Below are 22,548 nucleotides of genomic sequence, written 5' to 3' on the forward strand. Positions count from 1 at the left end.
TTGGGGGTGGGGTGGGTTGGTGGGTGTTGGTGGGAATGGGAAATAGGGTAGAGAAAGTTGAAAAAGAGTTTTGAAAAATATTTTCACTTCTTTTGATAGGGAAAAAATTTAGTTCAGTGGGAAAAATATTATTCAAAACAATTAAGCCAACCAAACATGGGAAAATTGGAAAACATTTCCGAAAAATATTTTCCTTCGTACGAAACACACCCTAAAGGCATGAATTTGTAGTCTTGTTCAAGAAAATACTTCTTCAAACACTTGCAGTGTCATTAGAAGAAACCCATTTACCATCAATCCAATCTTGATGTACTCTAAAATCAGTTATGTCATTTACACATTCGACCACAAAGGTTTTCAAAGTATACAAAATACTTAGTTCCAATCTTACCAGTGATTTTTCCAAGCCGCCGCCCATCATTATCGAAAGCATCAACTTGATCATACAAGTTTCCTGATTTGGTCTCCCTGAATGACTAGGAATAAGCTTTCATAACGTTCTTTATTTCTATTTACTCTGCTTGATTTATTTTACCTTCCTAATTTGTTAGGAATGGAGTTGAATTGGACGGCAAGTAACTATACTATTCGTAGTCAACCAAGAGGGAGAAATGAGAGTAAAAAGGGGAAGAATAATAATTGCTTTCTTCAGAAGCATCTGGATTAATATACAACAAATGTAAATATAAATATCATAGTAATATTGAAATCTAATATTAAGTTGTGCCTATAAGCTAAAAAGAAAAAAAAAAGTTTTAGTAATCAAAGGTCTTCCCGAATATAAGCCGTGTCCGTTTGATTTTAAAATTTTAGTTAAACGTTTTCTCCAAGAAACTTTTCCAAAAACCTTCCAAATTCGATTTTCTACAACGTTTCCAAAGTGAAAAACAAATGTCAATGAAGTACTTGCACCCCTTCTTTATATTAAGCAAGCATTCTTTGACTATTTCACGAAATACTTGCTATCTCCCACCAATATATATATATATAGTAACTTTGTCCACAAAAGTTAAATATTATACTCTAAATTAAATTATAAGAAAATTAGTTTAGAGATATTTGAAGTTAAATTCTTCAATCAGTAATTGTACACACAAACATCCAAATCCTGCGCCAGTGTATCTTCAATCAGCATAATTGTACATAAAGAAACTGCCGTACGGCTTGAGACAGCGCAAAGGCACACGACAAAGCTTTAGAAAAGATGGATAACAAAGAGCTCAAGTGTGCTTAAAGAGACTTTGCCTCCAGAAGAATATAAAGAGATAGTCTAGGGGCATTGAATTTGTTTGAAGAACGAGGAACTTGAATGTTACAATCATTATAGAGAACATGAGTTGACTTTTTTCTTTTCTTTTTCTTCTCACTTTCTTTAAAATGCTAAAAGAATAACTGTACAGATCAAAGAATTTTACAGAGTACACATGAGATGTTATCATCATTTTGTATTAACAGCTCTCTCTCTCTTCTTTAAGGAGAGCAGTGTTGATCCTCACACTTAAGCAGAGCCATCATTTGAGACCTTGAAACGCTTTGCCTGTTATTGAGGACATCAATGTAATTTTGAAGCCTATAACGATCCGAGTTTGTTAGAGAAAATGGAGGATTTAAAATCAGAGATGGTGCTTCCACTTGTAGGAATTTTAACAAACGCACAGCTTTTGAATAAAATACCACTGCATTTTCAGTCCGACCCATGTACTCATCAACCTGCCACAGTATCATAACTTCTGGTAAATGGTTCAGTTTAATATTAGGTCTCATTAAACAGAAAATTTCACAGATAGGGATTGTTGTCTTCTGAAAGAAGAAAGAAGAATCGTCTAAACCAGGAGGAGGACAAGGTGATTACACACACGAAAAGATTTTCAGATTTTTCTAAGTCCTGAAGTTTTATGATGAGGGTCACTTGTTTATGTTGGAATTTTGTGGTGAACTTTAGTTCAACAGAAACAACAATATAGACCAAGATAAAGAAAGAAGATACAGAACACTTACAGCTCCCTTTCTACCCAAAGCCAGGGCAGATTGAAATATCATCTCCATTGCATCTGGCACCACTGAATTTCCTGAGAACAAACAACAGCACAAGCAAGCTCTTTATCTTTTTGTCTAAGAACATAAAAGGCAGTCCTATGCATCATACTTGAGCAAAAAACTGAATATATTCCTATGCCGAAGTATCTGGGATGTTTTGCTTGCTCTTTCAATCTAAGTTGCTCGGACACGGGTGCAGGTGTCCGACATGGGTGCGCATCTAGAGGTCGGATCCTTCGAGATGTAAAGTCTAAGATTCAGGGATATGGATCCTAGTGCGGATACGGGTGCGGGGATCCGGCTAAAAATAATTCAAATAATATAAAAATATATCTAAATTATGAGAAATTTTATGGAATACTTATGTATAGCTTGTAAAGTGTGGACTTCTTTTTTATTCTCAAGTTGTAGATAAGTAAATGATTGATTTCCTAGATAAGATATGCTATTTTCTTCAAATTTATCCTAGTTTTGGTTCTGATTTCGGGAATCAAATTGTATCTCGTCTCGAATTTTTTCGTCCGTTGCGGTCAAAGTACCCAAAATTGTTAGATCAGATCCGGTACGGATCCCATACCCACAACCATACTAGTGTCGTGTCGACATGGGTATGGCACCTAAACTGCCATGTCAGACGGAACAACTTAGCTTTCAATCACTGAAGTAAAAACAATAGCTAAGAATAACATTTAATGCGCACAAATATGAAAATACCAAGAAACAACTACAAGATCAACAGATGGCCATTCTATCCAGTTCAAATCTTCCAAGTTATTTTGCAGTAACACATTAGATTGTTGATAAAACTAGTTTTATCTTAAGAGACCATCAAAATTACTTGCATAATTTCATCTTAATAGTAGATGTGGAAGCAAAAGTTTGCCAGGTGTGTTAAAGGAACTCATGAATTATTGCAGTAGAATAGATAGAGGAAACAGGAAACAAAATGTCACAAGAACAGTTGCAGTATCACACATAAAGCACACAGAGATTGAAGAAAAAGGGGAGGGGTACAGGCGTACAGCACAAATTGGCAGTAGTTAGTAACCGAGAATATACCAGGCTCTATATGTTTGGCAAGTTCCTCTGCATTACCAACTTCACTAAGAAATGCTTTTTCAATATGAGAGCATACATTCTCCGGCCCCAAAATGTTAGTAGCATCAAGATGCTTTTTTATGTTAAGACTAGCTTGACCTTTCTTCATGATTTCCCTCAATCTGATAGTTTCTTGGTTTGGACTTCCTTCAATTGCCGACGCCGCTTGCGTATGACAAATATCCAAAGCTTGCTTCCATATAGCAAGACTGACTAGCTGAATTGAAAATGCTTCCAGATGCCTGCTTGCCTCAACCTTCAAGAGAACACAATAACTATTAGAAGAAACATACCAGAAATGAACCAATAAGAGCATAGATAAAGGATAGACAGCTAAGCCTAAGAAGAGTCAGCAGACAGATTAGAATATACAAATATCTATTGAGCACCAAAACTTGAAGGCATAGATTAAGAGAATATATATCTTCACAGCAAAAGGTAGAAGACCACACAGTTTACAATTCAGATCACCAGTTCCCAAGCACTTACCAATTACCATCACCTGATATCAGCAAGGTGAGTGCAGTGAATGATGAAAAGTTAAATCAGGTGACACTCATAAACAAACAAGGATCAAGATTGGCTCAGAGATGAAATTTGGACTATAAGACTTGATTTTGCTGATAAATCTTTCTTCAAATGACCTTTTCATTAAAAAAAATCAGAAGATCTTTCTTTTCTTGTTCTTTTTTTAGCTCTCATGAAAGTGAGCTCGGCCAAGTCAAAACTAGGTCAGACACTTGCATTTTTGGGTATTTTCTTATTCCATCGAAACTCTGTATCTCACCACTTTACACTTTCTAGTAAGTCTATATCCCAAAGAAAAAGTATCACTATCTGATATAGTTTATTTGAGAGATTTTATTGTGCAATCTGATGAATCAATGTTCTATATTTTTGTTCCATAAATCATTGTTCAAATTCATTTTAGAAGCAGAAAGGCATGTAATCAACGTTTCCATTTGCCTGGAGCAGTAAATAAATAAACCTCATAGAAGAATAAATCAATAAATCACAATGGAATGTTTGAGGGAACAACTAAGGTTGGCTTCATGAAATTCTTGTTAATGTTTCTTCAGGAATTAAAAGGTCGAGTTACGTATGTAAAGATGCAGCTCATTGCTGAAGCAACCCGAGTACACATTAAACACCACATATTTGTACAAAAAGAAAAAGAGATGCTTCTAATTCAGGTAGCTGCACACCGAGTAAATTGAGTCAAACATACTATGCAAGATGTTCACCAAGGTTTAGACATTCCATGAGATTTACCGGCCAGCACAATAAGAAAGCTTGTATCAAGGATATGAAATACATTAGAATAATCAAATTTTGTTCCTATAAAACAACTACAACAGGATCTGCAAGAATAGAATATATTTAGATGACTCTAACTTGAGCAAACATATTAGACTCCTACAACTGGGGGTAACCAAATCAATGGTGTAAACAGTAGCAAGGCTGTTGTAGAACTGGTAGTGCGGTAAATGAAGCATGGGGTTAAAGCTTTTCTAAATTTTATAAAATATGGTAAATTTCATTAATAGAGTACCAAGAAGATACTGCAAAAGTACAACAATTAGATTATGAATGAGCTGTCTCAGCCTCAGCCACAGAGAAAGCAAAAAATCTAAATACCCATATCTTCTACCATGCTCTTCTTACAGAAAGAGTATAAATTCAAAGCTAAATAAATGAGATCAGGATCTACAAGAAAGTAGGCTAGAACTTATTCTCTCCCTGCACCCCTGCATGCTATATTCGCAGATTGACACATGCAGTTTTACAGAAAATGACATCACTATGAGTTACCTTCTCATTTACTAATTCCATGATAGCAGAGGCAAAATGTTGCAGGGACTCTATTCTGGCCATGCCATCGGTTGGCGGCTGCTCCAAACGGTTTATGATATCTGTGCATCCTTGTGAACTTCCAGGTGCAGATGAGGGACTTTCCAAACTTCCTAAATGATCTATTCTACTAGTTGGAGGACCAATAATAGGCACTGGGTCACTTGGTCTAGGATCTAAAATCGCAGATGCTTGCAGGGAGCTGCTTGATCTGAATGGCATATTGCTAAGCCTAGAAGCACCTGCTGAAGAATATGAGTCCATGGGGGGCCCAGAAACAATGACATAGTCCTGATCAATCAACTCAAACGAATCCACCACTGTTGAATGGAGTGAATACCATAATCAGAATAGGTATCAGCCAAAACTATAGATCCAAGCAAAACATAGATTTCCTCAAAATTCTAGGCAAATGGAAATTGGGAAGAGCGTTGCAAAATAGAACCTTTTGAACGAGTAGTAGCTTGCCTATGGTCCTTCAAATTAATAGATTCCCTCAGGTTCCCTTCTGTATGTCTGTGGCTCGAGCCAATACTATCTGTTTTGAGTGGGGTATTACTAGAACCTTCTTTCCTCTCAGCTTTTGCATCATAAGAAAATCCATGTGACAACCTCTGTGGTAATCTCCCAGCAAATGAAGGAGTACCATCAGGAACGCTGGAATCATCATCTAGACTAAAGGGTAAACCATCTTCTTGAAAAGTTTCCTCTCTGTTCCTCACAGGATAGCCTTCTGATATAGGAAAACCACCTATTACCCTTTGAGGTCTCCTATCCCTGCTGACAATATCCACACATCAATCAGATCTAAAGATGAACAATATGTACTAACGATAACTAGATTTCATTAACCACATTACCAAGACAGCTTATCTGGCTGCTTCTCTGCAAGAAATGGGTGGTTAAAGAACTCTTCAAATGTCAACCGCTCCACTGTTGATTCATGGAATACACCAAAGACAAGTTTTGAAATTTTAATGAAAATTGTCGGGTAATGAGAATTCCGGATTTATTATTGTTAAGGTAAATACTGAAAATCATGCAAAATCCTCTCTATGTGAAAGGTTCAAAATGGCTAAGCGTGTAGGAAACAATGACACAAGTATACTCAAGACTGTTTGTGAAAGATTTTATACAGTTAAAATCTGGACCACTCAAATGACGTACCTGGATTACGGCGCAGCAATTTTTTACACAACTCTATGCAGTTAGAACTTAAATTTTTTGCATTTGGAGGAAACAGCAATTCAGTGGACTTTAATATGTTCTGGAGCAACTGCAGGAAAGATGGAGGGAAAAAGTTTAGAACTTTGTGTCAAGAATTTTAATATCGCCGATCAAATTGAACTGGAAAAGTGCCACTATAAGAAGCATGCTTAGCTTAGAAGATATTAAACCTGGATTTGATTGTTTCCGGTAAATGGGGTTTTGCCTGTTACAAGCTGAAACAGGATGGCACCAACGCTCCAGAGATCTGCCTGCGTTTGCAGCCAAAAGTTAATAGGAACTTGAAATGATACTACTCCTATTAGACTATGGATGGAAATCATAGAAAGAGTATATCACCTTTGCATCATACTTTTGAAGTTGCATTATTTCTGGAGCCATGTACAATGGTGAACCACATAGTGTTTCAGCAAGGCCCCTAGGTTGCAAAGACCTAACAAAAGAGAGGTGGTTTAAGTCATTATGAATTTTGAACGGACCACCCACCACTTAGGAAACATTTAACCAGTAAGCTTGCAGCTTAAACAGAGGGGGAAAAAGAAGGAAAGAAATTCTGGCAAAAGTGTTCTTAATGGCAGATGAACTGCTGGATCTTAGGTCATTCAAAAGAGGGAAGGGGAGGAAGAGAGGTACATCAGCAGAAAGACATTTACCATATGGGCAACTTTACCTTGCAAACCCAAAATCAGCAATCTTCAAGGTGGAGCTGTCATCGTTTGAGGATAAGAGGAGATTCTGTTGGATCAAGAAAAAAGGAACAAGTCAATGAATTGACCATTTCCACTTACCAAACATGCAAATTCTCAAAAAAATTAAGAAGTAGTGCTGTCGCCAAAAATGAAAAATTACAAAAAGAGACATGCAAGAACTCACTCCTAGAAATCAAATCATTAGCTCCCTCAACTAGAATCTACTAATTTGATGATATGAAACCTACATATCTGTTCAAAGAGACTCATCTCCTTTGACGCCTTCCTTTTCCTTTATTATCTTTTTGAAGAGTATTGTCCTCAGCAAATGTGATGATTATTCAAAATCTCTGTATGAGACATGCGATTGCTATCTGAAAATGAAGCAACTGCATGCCTCAATTACCTCCGAGTGATGGAGTCATGTGAACCATTTCCAATCTGTGGTTTATGCACTAAAAACTATCAAATACTTGGCTCCTTTTGATGATTAGTACAATATATGCTAAGTGCTAGGTGGTGCACAACTAACGGGATAGTCTCTTTGCAGCTCACTCGTTTTTTAATATTTTTACGCCTAGAAAAGCTAGTATGATAGTCATTAGATGCCCATGAATATCAATAAGAACTACGGCAGAATCACCTGAGGCTTATGAGGAATCAGCAAATTTTAAAATTTCAGAATAGAAGAGGAGAAGGAAGCCAAACCTGAGGCTTTAGATCCCTATGTATTAGATTGTTATCACGGAGGATTTTTAAACCAGATGCTGCAGCAAATACATGAGCATGAACGTTAATATGTTTAAGTTCATGTAATAGTAAAAGGTCATTCACTCTACATGCGAAAAAAGGAAGTTGGGCAAAAGAAACAGAAGGTTCAGACAAACCAAGTTGCTGCATAAAATGTTTTGCAGTTGCTTCTGGAATTCTCCCTTGTCGTTGTTGAATGTACATAGAAAGATCACCTCCTCTACAGTACTCCAAAATAATGTATATTTTTCCCACCTCCTATATCCCATTCACGAGGTTTCATTTAGATCAAAAAGGAAAAGAAAATATATGTCACAAGCAAAATAACATATCATTTCTTAACAAAGCAGATTCTTAACTAAGCAACATTGTGCACCCAAATGATCACAAAACTTTAGACTATAAACTAAGCAAAGTAACAAAGCTGGGCTATGCTCCAGCAGAGTCGCAGATACGATCTCAAATACGAAGGTCTAGAGTCAAACACCCTGCCATGGTTAGGCATAAAGCTGAATTTGCTCAGTTCTAGTTTCCACAGAACTTACTGAAAAGCTATTCTTCCTGAGATTATACGGAGAACTAATCCCATATTCCTTCTATAATGTTTATAGAAACAAAGCTATACACTTTCTTTATGACAATACGAAGACAACTAAACAGGTAACACATAATAAACATTTTCTTTATTGAGTTCCTTCTTTCTACTGAAGACTTTCACCAAAAAGATATTATCTCAAGTCTCAAGCAAAATGAGCATAATCTATACTGCTCAAAGTTCCAAATGCAAAAATTATAATATCCCCGCAGTCCGTGCATCCAAATAAGCAATAAGATAAACCTCTATTCCCAGTATTTAAGTTACATACACTCACAATTTACAGATTTTTTACACTATCAGCGTAGTAGCAGGTTACTACCATTTTTATCAGGTTATTAATTAACGCTTATATAGAAATTTACCTGATTTTGTATACATTTTGTTATGTCGTAAGTGCATATAACTTAAACTCTATTTTTCCAATGGCTCCATAGACTCACACAAATACCTAAATGATATCACTAAGCTACAATTCGAATATAAATTCTAGCATTTCTTAGCAGAAATATGCATAATTCCTTAATTAACACAAACATAAATGTATTCTGAAACTGAATTTGATAATAAAAAACCTCGATCATGTCGTGGAGGCGAATGATATTAGGATGATTGATCTTCTGTAAAATTACAATTTCGGACTTGAGACTATCCTGAAGCTTATTATTAAGCCGAGCCGTGACGATCTCTTTAATAGCCACTTCGGTTCCGTGAGCTCGGTGCCGAGCATGCCACACCGTCGAGAAAGAGCCGGCGCCGATTTGCTTCCCCACTACATAGTTCCCTACCACACTCCTTCCCCCTCCTCTGCTCATCGACTGAGCCATCAAAACCCTAACCGAATTTCCCAAACACGGCCTTATCAGAAAGCTGAGTCTATACAACCAAACACGGCCTTATCAGAAAAGTCCACAACGGTCAAATTCAATTACGGGAGGTTTTTGAGCTTAGTAATGAACTATGGGTTATGGTGATGGTGATTGAGCTTTGAAATGATTGAGTGTTATAAAAAAGGAAAATTAACGGAGTTAATCTTGATTTTAAAACTTAATTTTTTTTTTTTTTGGGGGGGGGGGGGGGGGGGTGGGGGGGCTTTCTTTTGGGTGGTATTGGAAGTTTGGTGTTTGCTTAAGGTCATGGTGATCGTGCCGTGCGCTTGGTGAACATATTGACTTGAGGCATATTGGGGAGCGGACGTAATGCGACGTGGTCTATTGCTGTGGAAGAGGACCACCTTAAATATTTTGTTAATAATAATGGGGTGACATCATATTGATCGTGAGAAAATAGAGGGCACTTTTTCTTTAGTTTGAATTTGAATCATAGTGAGCTCTTTTCCGCAAAATAGAAGATAGAGAAAAATGTATTGTTTACCCGTAAAACGGTACAACTGAATTTATAACGTGATTTATAGATAATTAAATCGATTTGATTCAAGAATGATAAAGAAATAGGAACAAAAATAAAATTAACGACTGAAATTAAAGAAGATGACAAGCCTAACTTTTAGTTTATTCTTTTTGAAAGCAAAAGTAAAAGCAATGATAAAACTGTTTAGATTGAGCGTAAAATAGTAGATTACAACTTTTGTGTACAGAATCTTTCATGTCCTACAATGGTTTTTAATCCTGCTATTTATAGTTATACTTAAGGAGACAAGATCCTAAAATCAAGCTCCTCTTGAATGAGAATAAAAATATCATTGATAGGTGCATAACGGCTGGCTTTGAATGTAGATATTCTCTGTAGCGGTTGCTCACTGAATATTATCCGATGTCAAACCTTTGAACCTTTATCATCGGTTATGCTTCTTTCGAGATCCATCCTGTACCGGTTACATACTTCGTACCCGGTGCCAATTATTTGTTGACTCATCTTTTGCCTATCTTCGGTTCCACGTGTCACCTCGCCATTTGACCACCCGTTATCAACCGATTTCACCTCATACAGATAGTCCCCCTACTTTCCGGTGATACAACTCAGTGTTATCGGGAAGTAGATGAGCATTCTTTTCTTGGCGGGAAAATTTCTGAATAGTCGCTGACACTTGAAGAGACGCACGTCTTCTCGCATTTAATATCCCGAACACGTTTTGCCCCGTGATTCATCAAGTATTTTCGCCAGGTTTTGAGATAATCATGACTACGATTTTTCCCGTTTATAACTCTGCTACTCATCATTTTTGTTTCTTCACTTTCACTACTTTCACAATACTTTCTCCTTCTTTGAATCTCCTTAGAGCTTTTTTGCAAAACTCAACTCTTTCAATAAAAACCTCTTCACAAATTTCTTATCATCATGTCTTCTCGTCTCCGTCGTCTCTGGAAATTCTGGTTTTGTCTTTGGTGAAGGTCCAAAGAAAAACAAGAACAAAGTGGTTGATATCGAATCTGAACCTCTGACCGTAAACACCATCATACCACTCCATCTTAGCATTGCATACAATCTCCAAGAGCAAAGTGCACCTGCAAATTCCCAAAGTAGCAGGTTTTGGCCAGTTTGTAGGTACTCCTCATCCATCTGTCCTCCTAACATCCCCATTGTAAAGGAGGACTACAACTGTAGTAATGTTGAAATTTTTTGCCCTAGATGGGGTAGAACAAACCTTGGAGTCGAGTGAAGGAATCGACCCAATAATTCTAGAATTTTTCTACCGGTACCAGGTCTGTTTGGCATAAGTAGGCCCATCCATATCTTGCACGGTGGCCTGCCTTCGTCAGTTGTGCGCCGAGACTAGGAAAACCCTAGGTCTCGCACATATTATGAATCTTTACTCCCCCAAGATTTTTCGTGGGGGGTGTTAAACTTCAGCAAGTGTGGTCACCATGCTCTTCTCACCAGTGTAGATGATGACAATATTATGGATGGATAGAGCGGTTTGTTGTTATTGCTATCGGGGACATCATCCAGACCATAGCTCCAGCTTTCCCCCAATCATAGAATCTTTTCTGTAAGTCTTAGGATGTACGTTTCCTTTTTTCGTAGAAAATCATTTCTTAGCTGAGTTTTTTTACTCCCTTCGTTTCAGCTACTTGCTGGGAACCTCCACGGGTTTACGGTCTAGACCGATGGATTCAGAAAATTCTAGATATTACAACTCCAGAATCTCGACGGTGGAAAGAAATGGCTCCCAAATACGGGTGGAGAGCCAAGAACCATGGTGAGCAAAATCCCTCTTTCTTTAAATGTCATCTGCATAAAATAGTTTAAGAACAATTTAATAACCATTTTTCTGCTTGTATAGAGCTTCTGAGGGGTTCCGTCGTGTGCCTCGATGTCGACGTTCTCGATGACCCCGAGAAGGCCGAGCGGGTACTGCAGAATGCCCTTAACCGGAGAAAGGCTCGTGGATCTGCTCAAGCCTCCGAAGAGGTTGCCTCCTCTCAGAGTCCCCAATCGAGCTGGCCACAGTTGTCCTCGATGATGAAGAGGAAGCCAATGATGAAGAGGCTTCCCTTCAAAGAAGAAAAAGATCTTCATCTGCTCAACCGGATGCTCAGCCGGGGGAGCTCCAAAACCCACCAACAGAAGAAGTTCAGGCACTTTGGGGGAAATGGATTTGGTTGAGAATGTCAATTTTTTCCTTTTCCAACCCCCCTTGCCATCTCCGATCAGAGGAGCTCGGCCCCTAACCTCTTTTTGACACCAACTTCTGAGCAAGCAACAACTACTATTCCTTCTGCCATATATGCTTCTTCTCCGTCCATACCAACAGCTCCTTATCCACCAACACCAGATTCCCCTTCTTCACCAATACCGGCTACTTCTCTTCCACTGGCTTCAGCCGAACAAGTAGGGAATGCTTCTTCTCCGAGGTCTCCGGACCACAGGAACTTAGGAAACACGTACTCAACTCCTTCTCAAGATCTTCGTTGTAGGTGAAGTGCTACTCTTTCGATTTCGAAAGAGTTCCATATTCTAGCCAAGCTGGTGGAACTTGCTAATTACCTGAAGCCACCAGCTTCGACGAAGGACTGGAAAAAGATGGACTTCCTTTCTAAGAAATGCCTGATAAGCAACAATATGCACTGCTCGTGTAGGTAACAATCTCGCCTTTTTCTATCTTCTTTCCATTTACACTTCGAAGTAGTAATCTTGATCTTATCCCTTTCTCAAGCTAATCTTCTCGCCTCTGAGGGCCTGCAAAGGTTGATTATGGACAAGCAAGAGCTTGCTTCAGAACGAGAACAACTGTTGGTTGAGAGGAATTAGCTTGCTGAGTGTCTCCTAGTGTTAGAGGCCAAAGTTGCTCAAATGGATGAGCTCGAGGCCCGATTGCAGGAGTCAGAGCAAGATAGGATGTCTCATAGCCAAGAAGCCACCTAGCTTCATGAGCACTTAAAGGAATTAAAGGCCAAGTAGGTGTTGCAACCAAAACACTCACGCAAGTGTACGCGATCTTCAAGTAATATAGTAATAAGTAGAGTATCGTTCCCATGAGGACATATGATTAACTTAACGACTGATGCAAACTCAAACAATTATCGATTCAAGCTAATTCATCACAAAATACATAAATAACCAATTTACAATTTAACTAGTAGACAAACAATAATACAATGCAAAGTTACTATGCCACTTATGAATTTTTCTTTTAACAATTAATAAAAGAGATATCCCGGGGTTATGGGCTTGCTAGAGATCATGCTACGTTTTTAGCTTTAAAATGATTTATTGAATTATCTGGGTTATTGATTATAGGGTTAATAATACCCATAAGAATCTGTCGATTTCTTATGCGCCTATTCAAGTTAAATTAATACCTATATTTCTATGGTATTAATATTAACTTAAATGCATTTACAAATCCTATTTCTCAACCAAACAAGGCAACTAAGTATAGTTCTATCTTAATCGCGAATCTTTCACCCGATGCCCAGGATCCAGATCTTGCTCTATTTGATTCTATATGCAATCAAGAATTTTCTTTTTCAAGTTTAACTCAAGATTCGTAAATAGTATTTCACTGTTAGCTACGCAGTAAAGTAATTAATAGCAGAATCAAATAAACAACCCTTAACGATAATTTCAAGATCATCAATCTAAGCTTCAAACAACATAATCATCTAACACCCACAACCCCAGAATATTTGGGTTTTTAGCCACTCATAATTATACAAGCATCAACAATATAAGTCTTAAACATCAAATAAATAGATACTAGAAGAAAGTTTAGAAAAACTCTTTTAATCCTTGCTCCAAAGTATTGTCTCCTCTTGATTTTGATCCTCCAAGATGGATTTCCTCCTCTTTTTCTCTCTCAAAAACAGTCTGGTCCGTCAATAATGGATGATTTCCCCTTTTTTAATCGTGTGTGAAGGGGTTTTTGACAATTATGCCCTTTTTAGATCGAAATAGCGTAGTTCTGCGATTTTTACACGTCCGCGGCGCCCCATGCGACGCCCCGTGCGCCACGTACATGGATTAGACAGAGGCAGAATGCATTTTAACAGAGCAAAACAATGCAGCGTAGATTTTTGCACTGCCGTGGTGCCCCACGCGGCGCGCCCCGCGGTGCAGCAATGTATTTTTCTGCGATGCTTCATTTTTTCTCTTGTTTTTCTATCCGGGCTTGCTTTGCGACCCCCGAACACGATCCCGACTTGATTTATTTAGCTTTTACTCAGACTTCAAAGCCCCAAATTAATCAAATTCATCCCAAAGTTAATTCTTAAGTCGGATTAGCTTCCTGCAAGGCATAAAGCATGAATTTAGTACAATTCATTATTATTTAAGCTCAAACCTTTGTAAAATGCAATAATTAAAGTGTTGTTACAATGACTAAAATATGAGTTTTTAGCCTATGATCAATACCCCACACTTAGACCATTGCTCGTCCTCGAGCAATTAACATACATTTCACATAAGAACGACCTTTTTATCAATCAATTTTTCTAACAACACATGCCGACACTTAAGTAACAATTTATAATAGTTCAACCTCAAGACATGACTCACAAGTGCCATGCATTTTCATAACTTGCTCACTTACTCTAACACTAAGGTCAAAACGTTTCCTTGCTTTCACAAATCATGTGCCCTCCCACAACTAATATAGACTAGTTCCTCTCAACATAGTATTCACAAATATTTAGGAACTCAAAATAGGAAGAATTAACTCACCCTCAGAATTGAAATTCATGTGCAACAAATCACATACCATATGCTTGCCCCTAGTGTAATACTCTATTAATTGAGCTTATTCAATCAAAGATCAAATAGGACTTTAATTGGTTGTAATGCAGGCTGAGGAAGGGTGTGATAAATATAGAATGTAGTAGCTACATCTCTTTGATCACTTCATACATACACCATTTCATTTCATAATTTCAGCATTACTCTTATGTTAAACCATCTCCAACCTTTTTTTTTAAACAAACAAATCTCTTCTCAACTTTAACAACATTAAAACAACACTAAGTGCTCATGAGAGATAGAGGTTCAATATAACTGAAATATTTACATAAATTGGTAAGGTTTATATTGCGGATGCCAAAGAAATAGGATTAACGGCTCAAAAGGTTTGACTAAGATATATACAACTAGGTGGGAACAATTATAAAACTGGTTCAACAAAGAAATGCCTATATCATCTCCTAAACTGAATAATGCTACTATTTTGCTTTGCAAACACTTGGGGGCAAGTTCTAGATATCAACTATTATACACAGAATATTTCAACAACCTCACTCACACATTGGCACATAACTCATCCAAGCTTGGATCTTTCTCGACTCTCTAGTCAAAGCAGTTAAGCATAGTTATAAATACACAATTTAAGGCACTTACTTTAGAATCAAGAACTAAGATTTGAACATCACAAATAAGGTACATATAACTTCTAAAGCATGTGCATTTGAGGAGATTAACTCTGTAAGTTAGGAACTTTTTATTCAATTGAAATAAAAAATTATATTATACCCGGTTCAAATACACCCTTGGAAAAGAACTGTGGTGTAAAGAAAAACCAAGGGAAATTTTTTAATTTAAACCAAAACTAGCATACACTAAACTGAAAATAAAACAAAACAAAAACTGCAAACTCAAAAATTTCGAATTTTTCTGATGGATTTTTTTTTTTAAATTTCGACTTTATTTTTCAACAAGAAAATCCAGGAGGGATCTATACCGAAATTAGGATTACTTACTATCTATCAACACTATATTCTAACAAAACAAACTAAAAGCAATTTTAACAAACTAAACAAAATCAAACAAAATAACTAAACTCAATCAAACAAAATACGAAAAATATAAAAGTAAGTACATTACAATAGGGGCCAACCACCCCACACTTAAAAAATTTGCATTGTCCCTAATGCGAAAAGATCTAAAATAGATCAGAAAAGAGACTCCCTGAGGCCATTGGCCTAAACATCTTCATCCTCAAAGGTGCGCAAATATTCCTCGTCATCTGAGGGAATAGAGTTTACATCTTCATCCGGTGGGATTTGTCCTTGCTGAGCCAGTCCTAACCACTGTTGAGTGAAAGGAGATAGAGGGTGATTTTGTTGCAACTCTTCCAAGTTCACTTCCCCTCTAGATGCGTGAAAGCGCATGTCAGCAAATAATATCTGCAAAGTCTCTTCCACCCGGACAAACCTTTGATCGGCATTAAGTGCAGCTGCAGGCAGATCTATCACAGTCGTGACATCAAGCGCCCTGATAGGATATGTTACTTCTATCCGCCGATCATAGTGATACTCTTCTTCAATGAAGTCCGTCCGCAATAACCGAGTGATCATACTCGGATAGTGTAGGCGGCATCCGACAAAAGGTCTCACCTTTGACATGTGTTCCAGCATAATTTCCCCCAGATCAACCTGCATTCCTGTTAAAATTGCATAAATCAAGCAAACCTTTAGTTTTGATACGTCTGTATCACTTTGTGTTGGCATGATTTTGGCATTTATTATCTTCAAAACAACTCGTGCAGGACGCTAAATTGATCCTTTTTTCATCTCCTTGTGGAACTCATTTGAATCTCGAGTCCACAAGGCAAAGGAATCTGCACCACATAACTGCCTGCGAATGTCAGGGTAATCTGGTCTACGAAGGAACCTCTGAAACAGCTTATGAGAATGTTCAGTGAAACCCATTATTTGATTGATGACCTTTGAAGAAAATGGGATTACTCTGTTTCTGACTCTGACTTGATAGCTTGCACCTAAATCACCTCCTGGTTGCCAATTGGCATAAAATTCTTTTACCAAGTTGATGTTCACACTATCACCTTGGCGAAACAACCCTTCAAAATCCAAAGCTCGAATGTTATTATATATGGCATTATACTTACGGGCAAGCTTTGCTTCATCTATGGTAACTTCTGGGGTTGGTGGCACATCAGGGACAAAGGATTGGAACCATTGTATTGTATGGGCTGGAATAGCCCTGATGCCATATTTGCATTCTGGCACCTCATCTGCATCAGGGTCAAAGTGTTCCTCTTCCTCCTCCACTGGTGCTGGAGGTGGTGCCCTCCTACCTCCACGTCGGCTAGTAGATGCAGCCTCAGATAGGCCAACGTTTGATCTTTTGCTTGGGCGCCGAGACATTATACCTACACAACATGATATATTAGTTAAAGATACACAAAATTATTTTAAGAGCAAGTAGAGTAAATACCCCACACTTATGGTATCATCATGTTGACACTTAACATGTAACAGGGATTTAGACTACCCTGTTCTTCAATTAGAATGATATAATGCTTATCGACCTACCCAATATCAGAGACAATTGCAACAATTAAAAATAAAATAAAAATCAAAAACTAAGCTAGATTTTGCAGCTTGATTAATACTAAGCATAAACATAAATATTAAACAAAATTAAGCTAGATTATTATTAAACATAAACATAAAAAGAAATTAGTCTATTTTATAAAATTCAAAATTATTGTAAAAAAAAATACTACATAGGCACATTAGCATGAATCTTACATTTTATTTTTACATAAAGAAAGCGAAAAATCATGGTTTAGCTTAATGTTATAGTTGTTACAATAGTAACATCTCACAATGCAATTTGTTTCTTATTTTGCGACATTACTTAATTTCATGTCACTTAGACATTTTATCAAACACATTGTGAGCATCTCTTGAATTCTTAAAATTTCACCTTCAAAAGAGGCATAATCACCATATCAACAACACTAATATGCCTCTCATCACAACTATAACATCACCACATTTTCACAATAATATTCAATACACAATTTTTCACTTTCTTATATTCATTTTTGGATTAGTACACCCCTTAACAATCTTCAACAAGAAACTCAACTCATTTCACCTCAACACACCTTCAAATCCTCCCTAACCACAAAAAGAATATACATTCTAAGTTTCTAATACTATTTTTAACAATATTAATAAAAGAAACTAAAAGGAATTAACAATGCAATTCTTGCTAGGGTTTATACAAATATACTTGAAAATAGAAGGAAATAAACAAATGAAATACTACTAGTTTGAAGGAAAAGAGAGAAGAAACTACTCACCTTGCAAGAAGAAGATGGATTTGTGGATGGATTTTTGAGTGAAATTAGTTGGTTAGGCTTTTTGGGTTTAGTGTTTGAGAAGAGGAGAGTTTGGGGAGTGAAATAATGAAATAAGGGGAGGGGGTTCGGATTTAAGGAAATATTTTTTTTTATATGACAATGGCTTGCCGCGGCGCACCCTGCGGCGCGGTAGGCCAAATTTTCCAGCTGCTCTGAAAATTTTGTATTCTACCTCGTCTATGCAATTTTGCCTGGCGCGGTGTGTGGTACGATGGCCCATGCGACGCGGTAGGCCAATTTTTCACAGAGTTAGCCTATTTTTCGATTTTTTAGCTCACAATTTACCCTCTCTATCATTGTACATTGATTTTATGCCAAATTCATGCTTGCACCTAACTAAAAACATTATACATCTAAAATCTAATATTTCTAAACTACAATTAAAAGTTAGTGATGTTAGTCACTGGGTTGCCTCTCAACAAGCGCCTAATTTAACGTCGCGGCACGACTTAACACTTCATCATGCATCAACCAAATCTACCGAGGTCTTGTGACGTTTAATATCACCACTCCAATAGTGTTTTACTCGCTGCCCATTCACCAAGAATGTATCACTTGAATTTATGTCCCGTAATTAACCTGTTCCATGAGGAGTCACACTTACCACAACGAAAGGGCCTGCCCAACTTAAGCTTTCTAGGAAAAAGCTTTAGCCTTGAATTAAACAAGAGAAGTTCTTGACCCGGCTCAAACTCACGATGTTGGATGTGCTTGTCATGCCACCTCTTGGTCTTTTCTTTATATAACTTGGCATTTTCATAAGCATGCAACCAAAACTCATCAAGTTCATTGAGTTGTAGCAGTCTTTTTTCACCGGCTAAGTCCATATCCATATTTAGCTTTTTGATTGCCCAATAAGCTTTGCGTTCTAACTCAACAGGCAAATGACATGTCTTTCCATAAACCAACCTGTATGGAAAAGTACATATTGGAGTCTTGTATGCAGTTCGGTAAGCCCACAATGCATCTTCTAACTTACCGGACCAATCTTTTCTATTTGCACTCACTGTTTTCTCCAAAATCTGTTGTACCTCCCTGTTTGACACTTCAACTTGACTACTTGTTTGAGGGTGGTATGCAGTACAACCTTGTGTCTTACCCCATATTTTGCTAGAACATTTTTCAACAATTTGTTGCAAAAGTGTGTTCCTCCATCACTTATCAACACCCTTGAAGTTCCAAAGCGTGTGAAAATATGCTTCTTTACGAAACTTACCACTACCTTTGCATCATTAGTAGGAAGAGCAATGGCCTCAACCCACTTAGACACATAATCGACTGCAACCAAAATTTATCTGTGCCTATTAGAATTTGAATGGTCCCATGAAATCAATTCCCCAGACATCAAAGAGCTCTACTACTAAAATATTTTGCAAAGGCATTTCGTTCCTCTTCGTGATTGTACCTGTTCTTTGACACCTGTCACAATTTTTAACAAAAGCATGTGCATCTTTAAACAATTTTGGCCAGTAAAAACTTGATTGCAGAACCTTTTGTGCAGTTTTGTCTCCACCATGATGATCTTTATAAAGAGAAGAATGACAATCATGCAATATTGCATTCATCTCCTCCTCAGGGACACACCTTCTTACCAATTGATCTGCGCATTATTGTTTAGAAAAGGCTCGTCCCACATGTAGAATCTCACGTCATGTAAGAATCTTCTTCTATGATCAGCTGTGAATTCTGGTGGAGTTACCCCACTTGCAATGAAATTCACATAATCAGCATACCACGGGGTTTCATCTGAAGTGATGGCTAGCAAATATTCGTCAGGAAATGTTTCTTTGATTGATTCTCCTTCAGTGACATGGCCACGATTTTCTAGCCTGGATAAGTGATCTGCTACCTGATTCTCTGTCCCTTTTCGATCTCGAATCTCCAAATCAAATTCCTGCAAAAGAAGAACCCATCGGATTAACCTTGGCTTGGCATCTTTCTTTGCAAATAAATACCTGATAGCTGAGTGATCTGTGTAAACTATGACTTTGGTTCCCACTAGATAAGACCTGAACTTATCAAATGCCCATACTACGACAAGCAACTCTTTTTCAGTAACAATGTAATTCATTTCAGCTGGATTAAGAGTTCTGCTCGCATAATGAATAGAGTAAAAGATTTTCTCCTTCCGTTGCCCCAAAACAGCTCCAATGGCTATATCACTTGCATCACACATCTGGAGCAATAATAATTGGTGCAGTAACTAATCTTCTTTTCAGCTCATCAAATGTTTCAGACAAGCATCATCAAACTTTAAGGATGTATCTTTCTCAAGAAGTTTGCACAAAGGAGATGAAATTTTTGAAAAATCTGTTGTGAAACGACGATAAAAACCTGCATGGCCCAAGAAACTGCGAATGCCTCTAACTGATGTCGATGGAGATAATTTTTCAATTGCTTCCACATTTGCTTTATCTACCTTCAATCCATTCTTGGACACTTTATGCCCTAGGACTATGCCTTCTCTTACCATGAAATGACATTTTTTTCAATTTAGTACCAAATTTGTTTCTTCGCACCTAGAAAGTACCTTGTCAAGATTCATTAAACATTCATCAAAAGAACATCCAAATACAGAAAAATCATCCATAAATACTTCCACAAATCTTTCAACCATAACAGTAAAAATAACCATCATACACCTTTGAAAAGTCGCAGGTGCATTGCAAAGACCAAATGACATTCTTTTAAATGCATATGTCCCATAGGGACATGTAAATGTGGTCTTCTCTTGGTCCTCTGGGGCTATAACAATCTGATTATATCCCGAGTAACCATCCAAAAAATAGTAGTATTCTTGCCCAGCTAATCTATCAAGCATTTGGTCAATAAAGGGGAGAGAAAAATGGTCTTTTCGGGTGGCATTATTTAATTTTCTATAATCTATGCAAATCCTCCACCCAGTAACAGTTCTAATGGGAATCAGATCATTGTTTTCATTTGTCACTACGGTCATTCCTCCTTTCTTTGGAACACATTGGACTGGACTTACCCATTTTCTATCAGAAATTGGAAATACAATACCTGCATCAAGCCATTTAATCACTTCTTTTCTTACCACCTCTTTCATGTTGGGATTTAGGTGGCGTTGTTGTTCTATTCTCGGCTTGTGTCCTTCCTCCATAAGAATTTTATGCATGCAAAAAGCTGGACTAATACCTCTTATGTCAGACATTGTCCACCCAATTGCTCTTTTATACTCACGTAGTACTCTCAGCAACTTTTCTTCCTGCAATTCAGATAAGTCAGAAGAAATAATAATAGGTAACGTATCAGAACTACCCAAATAAGCATAATGAAGGTGAGAAGGTAAATGCTTTAGTTCCAATTTTGGAGCTTCTTCAATTGATGGCTTCGGAGGAGGACCATTTGGTCTATTCAAAGGTTCAAAGGGATTTAAACCTTTCATATATTCACATGATGCATTCAAAATATGCTTCATCTCTTCAACCTCATCATTAATCTCCAAACTCTCGAACAACACAATTGCTTTCTCGAAAGAATCCTTCAAATATACAGTTGGGGCAATAAGTTGCTCATCCATCTCCATGACAATTCTTCATAATGGCGAGGAAGTTGAATTGCTTTGTATACATTAAAAACAACTTCCTCATTGTCAACTCTCATGATCATTTTTCCCTCTCTTACTTTAATTATAGCATCACCTGTAGCCAAGAGAGGTCTTCCCAATATAATAGAAACTTTTTCATCTGCTTCAAAATCTAAGATAATGAAATCAGCCGGAAAAATGAATTTCCCAATTTTCAGCAGCACATCTTCAATCAACCCTTCCTGGTAAGCTATGGACCTGTCTGCTAGTTGCAACATCACAGTGGTGAGTTTTGGAGCTCCCAAACCAAATTTTTGTACAAGGACAATGACATCAAATTTATGTTTGCTCCCAAATTACAAAGTGCATGACATGCATCAACATTGCCTATTCTCACAGTGATAGTAAAGCTGCCAGGATCCTTAACCTTTTGAGGAAGCTTATTTTGGACCCTTGAAGTGCACTCCTCAGTAAGTGCAACTGTTTCAAATTTAGTCAATCTCCTCTTGTTAGCCACAATATCTTTTATGTACTTGGCATACTTTGGAATATCATGAATCGCATCTACCAACGGAATATTCAATTGAATCTGACTCAACATAGAGAAAAATTTGTTGAATATGCGATCATCATTCTTTTTCTGCAATCTTTGTGGAAAAGGTGGTGGTGGCCTTGGAACATTCACATGCACTGAAACTGTATCATCTTTCTTTGCTTCCTGTGTTGCTTTGGGAATCAATTCACCTTCAGGTATAGACTTGTCTTTTCTCTTCTTTGGAACTTCTTCTAATTCCCTTCTAGTTCTAAGTGTAATTGCACTAACTTGTGGATTTTTCTCTGTATCACTTGGAAGAGCACCTGCAGGTCTAGTGTTTTGATTTGCAGCTAGCTGTCTCATTTGCCTTTCAAGATTTCTGAAATCAGTTCTGAATTGTTGATTTTCATGCAACAATTTCTTCAATAAATCATTTGTACTTTCTTCTACCTGCTGGGGTGGTCTTTGAGGTTGATTAAAATTTCCTTAGGGTCTATATTGATTCTGATTTGATTGATTTCCACCCCAAGAGAAATTAGGATGATTTCTCCAATTTGCATTGTAAGTGTTCCCATATTGTGCCTGTTGGTTCATTGGACCTCTGCTTTGTTGTCCCACATAATAAATAGATTCAGGATTCGTTGGGCATATGTC

The 22,548-nt window shown here is 37.4% G+C and overlaps 2 protein-coding genes across 3 annotated transcripts; both read right to left on the bottom strand.

Annotated features, from left to right (window-relative positions):
- Positions 1–1,190: 1,190 nt before the first annotated feature.
- Positions 1,191–9,300, bottom strand: LOC104242720 (serine/threonine-protein kinase ATG1c). 2 transcript variants are annotated; one of them, XM_009797799.2, is made up of 13 exons: positions 8,823–9,300; positions 7,790–7,910; positions 7,611–7,669; positions 6,884–6,948; positions 6,553–6,646; positions 6,384–6,464; positions 6,154–6,262; positions 5,847–5,919; positions 5,432–5,766; positions 4,948–5,306; positions 3,097–3,391; positions 1,999–2,069; positions 1,191–1,710 (listed from the first exon to the last, which is right to left on the bottom strand). In XM_009797799.2, exons 1-13 carry the CDS (start codon positions 9,072–9,074, stop codon positions 1,471–1,473), a joined length of 2,154 nt encoding a protein of 717 aa, XP_009796101.1. In that variant the 5' UTR covers positions 9,075–9,300; the 3' UTR covers positions 1,191–1,470. The 2 variants fall into 2 exon arrangements, with proteins under 2 accessions (XP_009796101.1, XP_009796102.1); XM_009797800.2 differs by having other exon boundaries at positions 5,432–5,763; positions 8,823–9,299.
- Positions 9,301–16,187: 6,887 nt separating this feature from the next.
- LOC138873918 (uncharacterized) lies at positions 16,188–21,637 on the bottom strand. The gene is made up of 7 exons (XM_070152406.1): positions 21,404–21,637; positions 20,802–21,314; positions 19,402–19,985; positions 19,215–19,228; positions 18,841–19,087; positions 18,624–18,718; positions 16,188–16,807 (listed from the first exon to the last, which is right to left on the bottom strand). Exons 1-7 carry the CDS (start codon positions 21,635–21,637, stop codon positions 16,188–16,190), a joined length of 2,307 nt encoding a protein of 768 aa, XP_070008507.1.
- Positions 21,638–22,548: the final 911 nt, after the last annotated feature.

This window comes from Nicotiana sylvestris, chromosome 7 (genome assembly GCF_000393655.2).
Source record: "Nicotiana sylvestris chromosome 7, ASM39365v2, whole genome shotgun sequence".
Taxonomy (NCBI): Eukaryota; Viridiplantae; Streptophyta; class Magnoliopsida; order Solanales; family Solanaceae; genus Nicotiana; species Nicotiana sylvestris.

What these genes read in the sequence shown, in the direction of transcription:
- LOC104242720 (XM_009797799.2), bottom strand. Translation starts at nt 9,074, where the DNA reads ATGGCTCAGTCGATGAGCAGAGGAGGGGGAAGGAGTGTGGTAGGGAAC. An exon ending in GCTGATTTTGGGTTTGCAAG is followed by an intron (nt 6,647 to 6,883) that starts GTAAAGTTGCCC and finishes CTCTTTTGTTAG; the next exon opens with GTCTTTGCAACCTAGGGGCC. An exon ending in CCGGAAACAATCAAATCCAG is followed by an intron (nt 6,263 to 6,383) that starts GTTTAATATCTT and finishes TCTTTCCTGCAG; the next exon opens with TTGCTCCAGAACATATTAAA.
- LOC138873918 (XM_070152406.1), bottom strand. Translation starts at nt 21,637, where the DNA reads ATGTTGCAACTAGCAGACAGGTCCATAGCTTACCAGGAAGGGTTGATT. An exon ending in ATGAGGAAGTTGTTTTTAAT is followed by an intron (nt 21,315 to 21,403) that starts GTATACAAAGCA and finishes GTATATTTGAAG; the next exon opens with GATTCTTTCGAGAAAGCAAT. An exon ending in TATGGATATGGACTTAGCCG is followed by an intron (nt 16,808 to 18,623) that starts GTGAAAAAAGAC and finishes CATGTTGTGTAG; the next exon opens with GTATAATGTCTCGGCGCCCA.